The 12,406-nt window shown below is 42.1% G+C and overlaps 1 protein-coding gene across 4 annotated transcripts in view; it reads left to right on the top strand.

Annotated features, from left to right (window-relative positions):
* Gabpb1 (GA binding protein transcription factor subunit beta 1) overlaps nt 1–12,406 on the top strand; it is a 43,158-nt gene that overhangs the window by 21,804 nt on the left and 8,948 nt on the right. For 3 of the 4 annotated variants that reach the window (XM_032904135.1, XM_032904134.1, XM_032904136.1), the window contains exons 7-8: nt 3,341–3,526; nt 10,487–10,602. In XM_032904135.1, the coding sequence (XP_032760026.1) occupies nt 3,341–3,526; nt 10,487–10,602 (302 nt within the window). The remainder of the gene's footprint in view (nt 1–3,340; nt 3,527–10,486; nt 10,603–12,406) is intronic. The other variant, XM_032904137.1, reaches the window with a different exon arrangement.

The following is a 12,406-nucleotide window of genomic DNA, read 5'->3' as shown; positions in this document are numbered from 1 at the left end:
GACTATTTCACTCTGTGACACAGGGGTTAGTCCTTCTGATTCCTGTTTACGAAATCTCTTCAGAGTTTATTGCAATGTTTTATTTTCTTCAAGAGTCCTATTTATAATTTGTGTTTCCCTCAGAATTGGTTAGCTACACTTTATGTTACTTGATTATTTCTTATTAATTAAAGTTGCTATTTCTGATTTTTATTTTTGTATCAGCCACCAGTATGAGGCAATGTCTTGATCCCATTCTTATTAAGAATAAATAAGGAAACTGCAGGTCCAAGTGCTTACAGAGGCAAGGAAGGAACAGAGGACTAAGGTGGAATAAAATTGTGCTCAGCTAAAGTGAAGTAGGGAAGGGGCATCTACTGCTTAGCTCTCCCCAAGTGTAGTCAGTTGTTCTGTCTTGCTAGATTGTGGGTTTACATGGGCAAGAGGAATTATAATGAAATATTTGGAGAGTTGCCAGTGGGGAGGTACCACGTATGAAACAGAAGTTCAGGAGATATGTCCCTGAGGTGCATAAGCGTTAAAGAAATGCAGTCTCTGGCTTAGTTGGCACATGCTCAGTTTCTCCGAGGTCGAGAGTTTGACATAAAAGCAGCTTTTCATGGGCTACCTCCTTGGGTAACAGCATTTGCTCTGCAAGCATGAGGACCTGAATTTGAAGCCTCAGCACCCATATGAAAAGCCAGGTAGGGCTGCATGTGCCTGTCACCCCAGCACTGGGAGGGCAGAGATAGATTCCTAGAGCTGGCTTGCCAGCCAGTCCAGCCAGAAGGGTAAACTCAGTTCAGTGTAAGATCTTGTTTGTAAGCCAATAAGGTGGACGCCTGCCACCCTGCCTTAGCCTCTTTCTTTGCATGCAGACATATGAGTGTGCACACACCACCCCCACGAGTTTATCAGGGAGTTTTAGTTTGTAGCTCTAGCCTGTAACCTACAGCTTCTCTTTGTTTACTTGTATTCTTCTCTGTGGCCCAATTATAGAATACTTTGATCAAATAGAAATCTATGATTTCCCTTCTTTCTGTATTTAAAATTATTAGATGTATTGGAAGATATGAAGTGTCTAGTAGTGGTTGAAAATTCTGTTTCTCCTCAGTGGTAGAGCGCTTGCCTAGCAAGCGCAAGGCCCTGGGTTCGGTCCTCAACTCCCAAAAAAAAAAAAAAAAAAAGAGAAAATTCTGTTTCTCAAAGTGAGGTTTGGACCAGGGAACTTTTACATATTATATTTTTGGTCTGTTCCAAAATGTGATAATGAGACTTCAGTCTTAGGAATAAGTGACTGGGTCACGTGAGTCTCTTTTGGTTTTGCTTTTTTTGTTCTTAATCTCAGGTTAGATCATAGGATTCTACCTTCAAACTGGTAGGTTTTTCTGGAATGTAGTTTCTGTTTCTTGTACATATTTCTACATGAACGTATTCAGCCTTGGTACTTTGCAAGGAATGTTTTCTTCCTAACCGTATTTCAGCTTGTCGTGTGGTAATTTAGCCTCAAAGGCACTGCCACTGTCTGCTTCCCTCCTTCCAGCCTGACTTAGACAACAGCAGCGAGTAGTTATGGGTTACAGCTCCTTTGATTAAGTCCATTGGTGCACACATGCACACACTCATATCGACATCTTCTCAAGTCTTAAGGTTGCTCTTGTCTTACGTATTCAACATTTGGCTATTAGATTGCTCTTTAGGTTTGGGATGTGTGCTTGTCTTCTATAATTGTCTTCCTTTTAATTTTTTCATAAATACTTTACCATCACACAACTTAAAAGCGCTTTTTAGATGAAAGGCAGGAGCTATTCTCCTAATGGCATCACCGCTAACAGTGCAAAGATGAAAGTCCCTGGGTTGAGCCTTGACTGTGTGATCTCCGAAGTCTCTTATGTATGCCGCAGCTTTTAAATAGCAGTGCTTGTAGTTAGTGTTCAACCAGCGAGTGCTCCTTTTTCATATGGATATTTAAAAAATAATCAAAGCAGCAGTTAGTGCACTGAAGGCACTAATAGTTATTCTATTGAATGTATTGCTAGTTTGTGCTCTCTACTTTGTTCTGTGACTAGCTTCTGAAATCATCTTGATGTGCTTGGCAACAAAGCATAATTATTGCTTAAGGCAAACAAAATCACGAGAACACTCTCAAAGGTTTATTTGCATTTTGGGTTTTCCCCGGTTTGTTTTGTCATCCTTTGAGCAAATAACACTGTTGCAAGATTGAAGCCAGGCATTTTGTCAGATCTGCTTTGAAAACCAGTGGACAAATACATCTCTCACTTCAATCTTTGCTGTGGTACTTGTTTCAGTATCCTGAGCACCAAAACATTTCAGCAGTGCGATGGCACCTATTAGTGATGCTGTTATAACCATGATTTCTTAGTCTTTCCGCCCTCTGTGTTAATTAGTACCACTCTTCTGTAAGCAAAACCTTCCATTCCTTTTAGGCGTGTTGTTATTACGGAGTTTTGAAATGTTCACTCATGTAGTCATTGCTCAGTTCACAGCGGAAGGCAGACAGTGCGTGTGTTTTCCATGGCTTACAGATGTTCTGTTACTTACACTCATGTTTTACACATAGGTGTTTTAGTGACTTTTATTCCATTGTGTGATGACCACAGTTTATTTACTGCCAATGAGTATTTGGTTATCTCTAGTTTTATTTTTTAGTAGCCACAGTAAAGCTGTTAGGATGTTAATGACCATGTCTTTATGCACTCATTTTTTTTTTTAGAGATAGGTGTAGGATTGCTTATGGGAAAGGATTTTTGACAATATTAACTTGTGGGTTTTTTTACTTAGGCAAGGCAAAAGCAAAGTTTTTAACTGTTAGAATTCTCTGTGTACCTCTTAGAAATTATTGAGAGCATATTTTGGGGCTTGGTTTATGCAAATTTTGAATTACACATTGCCCTATATTGCCAGATCAAATTTGAATTACACATTGCTATATATTGCCAGATCTGTTTGCTGCTTACTAAAGTGACCTTGTCACTCAGTCCAAAAGGGAATCCTGTTTGTTCTTAAATATATCTAGAGTATAATCATAAAGTTCTTGTTTGAATTGTGTAATTTTATTAAGTAGATATAACCTTTACCTTCAGTGATCTTATATTGTACTTCATGTAAAAAAGATACAGAGAAGTGAAGAAGAAAGGTTACTAAAATACAGTCATAGAAAGATAGCTGGAACTCAACTTTAAGTTGTGAGACTTGCAATCAGCTACTTATATAGATGTCTACATTACCATTGGTGGTGACATTTAAAACCATGTAAACTTGTCCTGTCTGACAGACACAAAGCAAAATGAATATCTGTTCATATTCAGTGATTTCTTCTTTACCTTTTCCCCTCCTCTAGTAGTGGCCACAGAGGAAGTGGTTACCGCAGAATCTGTGGATGGTGCAATTCAGCAAGTAGTTAGCTCAGGGGGTCAGCAAGTCATCACGATAGTCACAGATGGAATCCAGCTGGGAAACCTGCACTCCATTCCAACCAGTGGGATGGGTCAGCCCATCATTGTGACCATGCCCGATGGACAGCAAGGTGAGTACTAGATGTCTGCATGGAGTCTGTTTGTATTCAGTCCTCAGGACACTGTATTTAAAAAGTACTTATGTGTGCGCTGAATTTTACTTGTATAGACTTTTACAATGGTTATAATTCTCTGATTTTATTTATTTGGGCTAGTCAAAATTAGCTTACTATGAGCACTTAGTGAATTAACCTCAATGATCCTGTTTGAAAAATGAACTTTAAATATCGCCACAGACAACACATCAATTATTGAGGATAAGCAGTGGGCAATTTTCTAGAATATTTTGTGCAATTCAGATATCATGAGAATTTCAAAAATGCCAGGTAAGAGAAGCTACTAAAAGGACAAGTCGAGGGTGCAGAGCTTGAGAACTGCGGGAGCTGGGAGGCAGAGCTCTGGAAGTTTGGAGACAGAAATGCGAGAGGATGCTCTTGCTGCCAAGGTGGCAGAGGTCTGGTCAGTAAGAGCAGAAGCCTGCACTGCACATAGATCCAAGCCGCAGCGTTGAGTGGAACTGGAGAGAACTGCTGGGTGTGCTTTCGTAAGCTGTACTTTCTTCCCAGTGGCACTTACGATTAACCACATTCCAACTTAAGACGTGTTTGGGTGCACACATGGCATTTTAGTCCAAGATGTTAACATTGCGGAGCAGCCAAGATGTGGCTGGTCACTGGTGGGTAACTAGGAAACGTGTTTTGATGATGTAAATTTCCAAAAAACAGGAAGGAAATACTGGTCATATTTCTAGACAACAGGATGGAAAAGAAAGAACATTAAAACCAAGCCTGAGGAAATGAGACAGGCAGGCATTTGGAAACACCAGTCTGCTGACCACAGGGTGACTGGGGTGCTGTGCTCTTGGTATGTCAGCACACTATACAGCTGTGGAAGCCGTGACTCGCTGACTCCTACTCGCCAGCACTGAACCCCAGGAAGAACGCCTTAACATTAGAGCATTTCTTCAAGAGCACCAAAGCATATGTGCATGCTACATGGAGACTTAGTTGGAACATGGACAGGGTTGGGGACAAGTTGTCTCATACACATGAAGTGATGCACTCCATCAGCTCAGTCAAGGGAAGGAAGGAGTCATCAGAGCCTTCTCTTCTCCTCGCACTCTTCCTGCCACTGCAGCCTGCATGTGAGAGGCTCGAGCACCACACTGTTAACCCATTGGGCTCTAGGAAGTACTCCTAATGTCTGTCCCTTGAGCAATAATGGAAAGGTCTGTGTCCCTCTTGGAAAATGGACACATCTGGTTCAGGAATAGATTGACCAATCAAAGCACTTCTACTGTTGCCCTTGGCACCTCCAAGATCAATATGAAAAACAGTAGAGGGAGGCACATGCAGGATATGGACACATTTGACAGCACAGTTCTCTGTAGGCTACAGGAGGAATCCTGTGTGTACATCCTGTTCCTTGGGCATGCTCATGCACACATGTGTACCATGCTTCTGAAGGGGATTCCTGCCTTGCTGGCTCTAGGAAAACTTCCTAGAGAGTTCTTCTGCCTTCTAATCTTTGTAGGCAGTGTTGGCTTTAATAGGTTGCTTGAGTTCTTGATTCTACTTCTGGCACAGCTTTTCCAGGTATGAGGTATGTATGATAGTGTGGAACCCATAATTATGAAGGAGGAAGACTGTGGTGTGGTCTGTTTCATCTGTGGAATATTGTGGTTAAGTAGTCAGACCTGTTAGTACCTGACCCTATCCGTGGTCTAACCTTGTTGCATGTGCCATCAGAGTGAAGTACTTTTAGATGTGTTGCAGACTGACTGACTGCAGCAGTGACAGCCTTCAGAGGCAGTTAGAATGTTGGGATGCCTAGGTGACCTCTGTCAGGGTCCAGATTGTCATCATGGTCACCAACCACCTGCATAGAGGGGAGATGAAGAATGAGGGCAGCACTCAAGCATGGAGTCAGTGCTTCAGTTACAGGAAGCACCTGACTGAACAAGACAATCACAAGCCTAGTACAGAACTTGGTGAGTAGTGTGTGGAAGCTATGGCAGCAGGTGCACCAGACATCAAGAGTGCAAGTGAGAGCAGAAGATCTGCAAGAGAGTGAGCTGCCACAGCAGCTGATCCAGTTGGATGCTGATGGCACCCAAGAGGAATACATGCCACAGGCCTGAGCGTGCAGTGAGAATCGAGAGCAGTTAGCAGTGCTAGTTGAATAAACTGGTGACCAGTAGGGAGGGACCATGCAGCCTCTTTTACACGCTGAGACCCTTGGATCTAGTGAGCTGGGAGGTGAGCACCTATGTGTCTGTTGAACTAGATTGTCTCCATGATCCACAGCCTCGCTAGGAAAGTTGAGATTCTCTTTGGACAGCAGTGGTGGCAAAATCATACCAATACTGTGCAAAGTTGCTGAAGGAAGCTGTGACAAGCTTTAAGGAGCCAGGCAAGGCTTTGCTGTACTGCTGGACCCTTGCTACAAAGCCTTCCTATGTACAGAGGAGGAAGAAGCAGGGCAGTATCTGCAAAACTTTCTCCAGAAGCTAAAAGTACTGAATTTTACTTCTTAGGACATGGATGCTTCCAGTGACTGTGACCCAGGGTTTCCATGGGAAGACTGACAAAAGCATTGTCATTGGTGACCCAGGTGAAGACCTGTTAGTGTTAGTGTGTGTCAGGAAAGAGGTGCTGGAGCACACCTTTCTGCTTCCCTACTGGAATGTCCGGCAATCACCTTACCTGGGCTGTTGACCTTGGCCATTAGATTTTGGGCTTTGCCTGAAGTACCTTATCTTGGAAAGTTGTTTGCTGTACGTGTGGGGGCAGTAGCTTTGGTTAACCCAGGCTTGATGTAAACATTTTTAAAACTCACTGAAAGCAGATCTTCCATTGATCTGTTTTTAGTCGTGAGCTCATGAAGGAGCTGTCTGATGTTGGTGCTTTTCATGGTACTGGGTGCTGTGCTGGACCAGTCCCCTCCTCTCCCTCAGGCACTGGCAGTGTCCACTGAGAGGCAGGTTGGGGAGGTTTAATTCATAACTATCAACTATTTTCAAGTAGGGGATACAAATTACTTTTTAATAGATTGGAGAGAAGCTATGAGAGGCTTTTTTATTCAATCGTGTAAAACCACAAAGCAAATCCTGCTAACATTGCTTTAAGTGGCCATCAGGCAAAATCTGTAAATAGAGGTGGAGACCGAGCTGCATGGAGTGTGCAGGTTTTTGGTGTCAGTCAGTAGAGAGCATCCTGGAAGCTAGCAGTTGGTGACAACAGACAAAGAATTTGAAAATGAAACTGAGCTTAGATATTCAAGAATTAATTATGTGCTTAATTGGTCATGATAAAGTTCCCATTTTAGGCTTTATGTGGTCAGTTAATTCAACAAAAGCTCAGTATCCTAGGAAGCGCAAGGCCCTGGGTTCGGTCCCCAGCTCCGAAAAAAAGATCAAAAAAAAAAAAAAAAAGCTCAGTATCATAAGCTCTTAGCAATAGAGTTAGGTTTATAAATCCCTGTGTTCCGCAGTGGCAGGTTCGCAGCAGTCGGCTGCTCCGTCTCTGCCTCTGACTCAGCATCTAGTGCTCTGTGGAAGGCTTGTGCAGACACTGCCTCCCTCCGTGGAGACAGGGTCTCATGGAGCTGAGTCTGCCCTCAAACTTAGTGTGCAGCTGAGGCTGGCCTTGAATTCCTGATTTTCCTACATCCACATATCTGAGTTCAGTTCTATACCAGGACTACCACACCCAGATGCATAGGAAAGATTGAGCCCTCATGACTATTTTAGATCCCTAAAGACTGTGAAAAAGCAGTTGCTGGATTTTTTTTTTTTTTTTTGCTTTAAGTTTTTAAATAGTATTGATTTTCTCACTTCAGATCACTTAACTGCTCTGGGTAGGGCAGACCTTTCACTCACCTATAGTGCTGTAGAAAAGTTGGTGCTTTGATAATGTATCAGCCTCACTTTCAGGGACTGCTCCTTAGTGCGTTTGTAAGTTCACAGTAAGCTTGGTGTCTGAAATTAACCTTTTAGTTCAAAAAACAAAAATCCCCAAAGCTGACCCGGGGCGTATGTAGAGCAGGACTATTAGAGGCTTCATGGGGACATACACTTTCCCTACCCCCTGCTGTGGAAACCACAAACACTTACAAGGTAGATGAAGCAGCAGGCACAGCTCTAGTGTAACCAAAAGCACGCTTGAACACAAGCATGCAGAAAGCTCCTCCTCTCAAGTGCTGTCGGGCCGGTGTAGTGGCAAACGCCTTTAGTCCCAGCACTCAGGTAGAAGCTGGCAGATCTCTGTTCAAGGCTAGCCTGGTCTACATACCAAGTTCCAAGCCAGTACTACACAGTGAGACCCTGTGCCAAAAAGGGGTGTGTGTGGGTCTGAACCTGGTAGCATACATCTGAGATCCTGTTGCTCAGGTAAGGGCAGGTGTCTTAGGGTTATACTGCTGTGAACAGAGACCGTGACCAAGCCAAGTCTTATAAGGACAGTATTTAACTGGGGGCTGGCTTACAGTTCAGAGGTTCAGTCCATTATCATCAAGTCAGGAGCATGGCAGCATCCAGGCAGGCATGGTACAGGAGGAGCTGAGAGTTCTTCATCTTCATCTGAAGGCTGCTAACAGAACACTTGCTCCCAGGCAGCTAGGACAAGAGTATTAAAGCCCACACCCACAAGGCCACACCTACTTCAACAGGGCTACACCTCTCAACAGTGCCACTCCCTGGGCTGAGCATATACCAACCATCACATTGGGGAACAGAGACAGACAGATGGATCCCTGACTGACGCTCACTGACCAGCCAGCCTGGCTGCCTCACGGAGCTCCACAGAGCTGTTCTCTGATCTCCACTCCATGTACCATACAATAGAACTCCACATACCACCTCTCACCTCCTCCTCCCCCCACACCCACTTTATTATTTCGTTCCTTTGATTTTGAAACAGGGTCTCTCTATATGCACAGGCTGGTCTGGAACTCACAGAGATTCAACAGCCTCTGCCTGGCTGCTGGGATTAAAGGCATGTGCCACCACACACATCGTTTTTTAAAGTTTTTAGATGGTGAATGAACAAAGACAAATGACGTCACTCTCTTGTCTCCAAATGTTCAGGCATACTTATGCACACACCCACATTAACATTTACATGCGCCACACACAGTACCATGATTATGAACATGTACACATACAAACTGCATTAAACAAAACCGTCTCTCAGACCAGACGTTATATGCACTAAGTTTTATTTATGAGCAGATGCACGTTAACTCATGTTTTGTGAATGGGAGGTTCAAAGTCAAGGAACATTCAAGTCTTTCTGAGTAAATGTAATTGTCATTAAAAAATGTTAGTGTATTAGTAACACGGTATCAGAAATTGTAATTTAAACAATAGACTTAATTTCTTATGGTCCTGGAAGTTGGAGGTCCACCGTCAAGTATCAGCAGGTTTCTTAGGCTTGTTGATGGCTGCCTTCTAGCTGTGACCCATCTCCTTCAAATGGACACAGAGATAGAATAACTCATTATTTTACCTTAGTTACATTGAAGGGCCCTATTTCCAAATATAATCATTTTAGGTCACTGAACATTACAACTTCTTATATACAAATTGGGGGATAAGAGGGACATGATTTAATTCTGTAACTAGTCAAATGGATTCTAAGTTGATAGAGCAGAAAATTAGGAAAACTACGAAAAAGAAAAATAGTAGACTGTTAAAGCCTCTATAATTTAAAATGTATACCATGCCCTGTATTATATCCAGTGGAAGAGGATTTCTCCATTCTTGTTATAAATAATGTGATATGAATAAAATATAGTAACGTTTCCTTGACATAGTTAATATTTTAAACATTTATTTTATGTGTATGGCAATCTTCCTGCATATTTATGTGTACTACATGCATGCAGTGCCTATGGAGGGCAGAAGAGGGTGTCGTATCGCTCAGAACTGGAATTACAGACAGTTGGAAGCTGCCATGTGGTGCTAGGAATTGAGCCAGGTCCCTAGGAAGAGCAGTCGGGGCTCTTAGCTGCTGAGCCACCTCTTAGTCCCGTTCCTGATGTTTCATGTTTCCATGCGTTGTACTAAATTAATGCAAGTTTCACTACTCTTAGATTTGTTAACTTTGCTACTAACATAAATTTTAACGTTTTGACAAAATTTTAAAAGTGCATACCTTTATTTACTTGTTGGGAGGACATGCGGAAGAGACAATTCTTTTCTTCTACCACATGGATCCCAGGTATTGAGCTCGTTCTAGCTTGGTAGCAAATGCCCTTACCTGTAGAGCTATCTTGCTGGCCATGTTGTTAATAAGGAGTCTGAGACAGGGTCTCACTGTGTAGACCAAGCTGGCTTTGAGCTCGCAGAGATCTGCCTGGCTCTGCCTCCTGTCATGCTCCGCGTTGACAAAAAGTTTTGATAGACTTAGAAAACAACTGTGATTTTCCTCGAGACTTAAAAACATGAATTAATTGTTTTCTTCATGGCTGTCAAATATGTTCTACACTACTGTGCAAAGCAAGCATATGTACCTTCTGTATGCTCATGTTTACATGAAAACATCAAAAGTATAAACAACGCCCACAGTGTTCACAGTTGTGTGCATTCAGGGGCAGTAGAAAGCTGTGTGCTGAGAAAAGCCACTCTAGATGGAGAGAGTAAAGAAGATGCAGAGTGACCTATGTGCTTGGATGGATGTACCTTATGTGTGCCTCCCATGCATATTTGTTGTTTTTACATAGATTATTATAAGAATAATGTGCAAGGAACTAATACAAGTAATTCTGTTAGCAGGTGCCCAAGGCACTCTTAAAATGTGCATCTTTGCTAGTACTTTGACCTTTCGGATGTCTGGATGAGTATCTTATGTGTAAGAGTAAGTGGGCACCAGTGAGGACATGAAGGTGACCAGCAGGGACATCATAGAGGAGCAGTGTTTGGAAGTGACTGATGCTGTGTGTGAGTAACCTGTGCCTCCTTTTCATTTTAGTATTGACAGTGCCAGCCACAGACATTGCTGAAGAAACTGTCATCAGTGAAGAGCCACCAGCTAAGAGACAGTGTATGGAAATAATTGAGAACCGGGTGGAATCTGCAGAGATTGAAGTAAGGAGCCTTTTACCCGGTGTGTTTTGCCGCAGCCATCCAAAATAAATTTTGTTTCGTTATTATTATTATTACTATTATTATTATTAATTTGTCATTTATATTTATTACTGGCCGTGTTTTGATAAAGAATGAAAGTGAATAGTGTCATCATTTTGTTTTTGGCCTTAAACATATGGCAAGCCCTCAATAAATAAATATTGAATGAATGATATTGAATGAGTGAAGAATTTGTTTGTAACAAAGTTTGTTATCTTGGTAACACTTGTCTGTCTTTGGTTTTTAAACTCCATCTTTTATTTTTTGTTAAACTTACGCATATCATTCTCACAAGTCACCGAAAATTCTTTTCTATCAAAAGTGCTGCTCTTTAATTGGCCTGGGGATTCTTGCACAGAAAGCTGATGTTTCCTAAACAGGCTGTGTTTGTAAATGTAAAAGGATAACTGCTTCTTTTCTTATGAGGAAACCGAATTTATTTAGACTGTTGATAACATGTATCCTTCCTCTTCCACACTCATTTGTTGGTGTAACAAAGCATGATCTCCATCTACTGCATTGGTAACGTCTCCTATAAACATGATTCTTAAATTATGTTGAAGGGCAAATGGAGTAGAAGCTCTCTGAACTGTCTGGATTTCATTTCCTCCCAGGCTGGAATTGGACGGGTCTCACCTCATGTTAGGGTTCCATGAGAGTGGTAAAGCCTTTGTCCGTCCCCCCCCCCCCCGATGTGTAGACAGTTGACCACTGCCTAGCTGTTCTTGTAAAAGGCGCTGGTTGTCATAGAAAGGGGGTTTGTTTCTGTTTGTTACATGAATGACAACACATTCCTTATTAGACGAGTATGTTCTCATACTTATTTAAACAACAGACCAGTACATCTTAGGGCTTAATCACAAGCATTAAACTAAACAGAATCTAATTAACCAGACCTTATATAAATAAAGCCTGTCTTAAGAATGCACACACACACACACACAAAAAACCACAAAAGAAATCTATGGCTAATGCTTTGACCAGGATGTCTAGTAAAATTTTAAGTTTTAACTATTGAGTGTGATGTTTTATTTCTCAAAATTTAAAGTGGCACCTACAGGACATTGAAGCTCTGGGTTACAAACTGACTTACTTCAGTAAGCAGTATCTTGTTTACATCCTCACTTAACCCCTGTGTGTGCGTGCATGTGGGCCAGAGGTTGATGTTGGGCATCTCAACCCCTGTCTTGTTTTCACTGTTAATTTTAATTAACATTGCATGAGTTCTTTGCTTGCATGTATCACGTGTGTTCCTAGTGCCTGCAGAGGCCAGGGTCTTTGGATCCCCAGAAACTGGAGTTAAGCCTGGTTGTGAGCTGCCATGTGAGTGCTGGGAACTAAACCCCATCTCCTGTAAGAGCAGGTGCCATCCCCCCAGCCCTCCGTCTTGGTTTTTGAAACATGGTTCCTCACTGAACCTGGAACTTACAAGTGCAGCCAGAGGGGGAGTGGCCTGGGGAGAGCAGGAAGTCTCATGGGTCCTTCTGTCTCTGCCTCCTGGCACTTGCAATATGCACATGCCCAGCTTTTTACATGGGCCCTGGAGAGTCAAACTCAGGTTCTTACAGTTGTGCAGGAAGTGCTTTTCTGACTGAGCCATCTCTCCACCCATAAGGTTCTCTTCATTGTCTTTTTCTGATTGTCAGGTAGTCTATTTAGGGCATAGAAAGTGAAAAAATTTAGTACTTTATTTTCATTATATAATAAAACACTTATATTATTTGGATTTCATTAAATGTAAGTTTATTTAATAATTTTAATTTTT

This window comes from Rattus rattus, chromosome 5, assembly GCF_011064425.1.
Source record: "Rattus rattus isolate New Zealand chromosome 5, Rrattus_CSIRO_v1, whole genome shotgun sequence".
Classification (NCBI taxonomy): Eukaryota; Metazoa; Chordata; class Mammalia; order Rodentia; family Muridae; genus Rattus; species Rattus rattus.
Note: the sequence above shows the minus strand (reverse complement) of the source record. Positions and strands in the feature narration are given on the sequence as shown.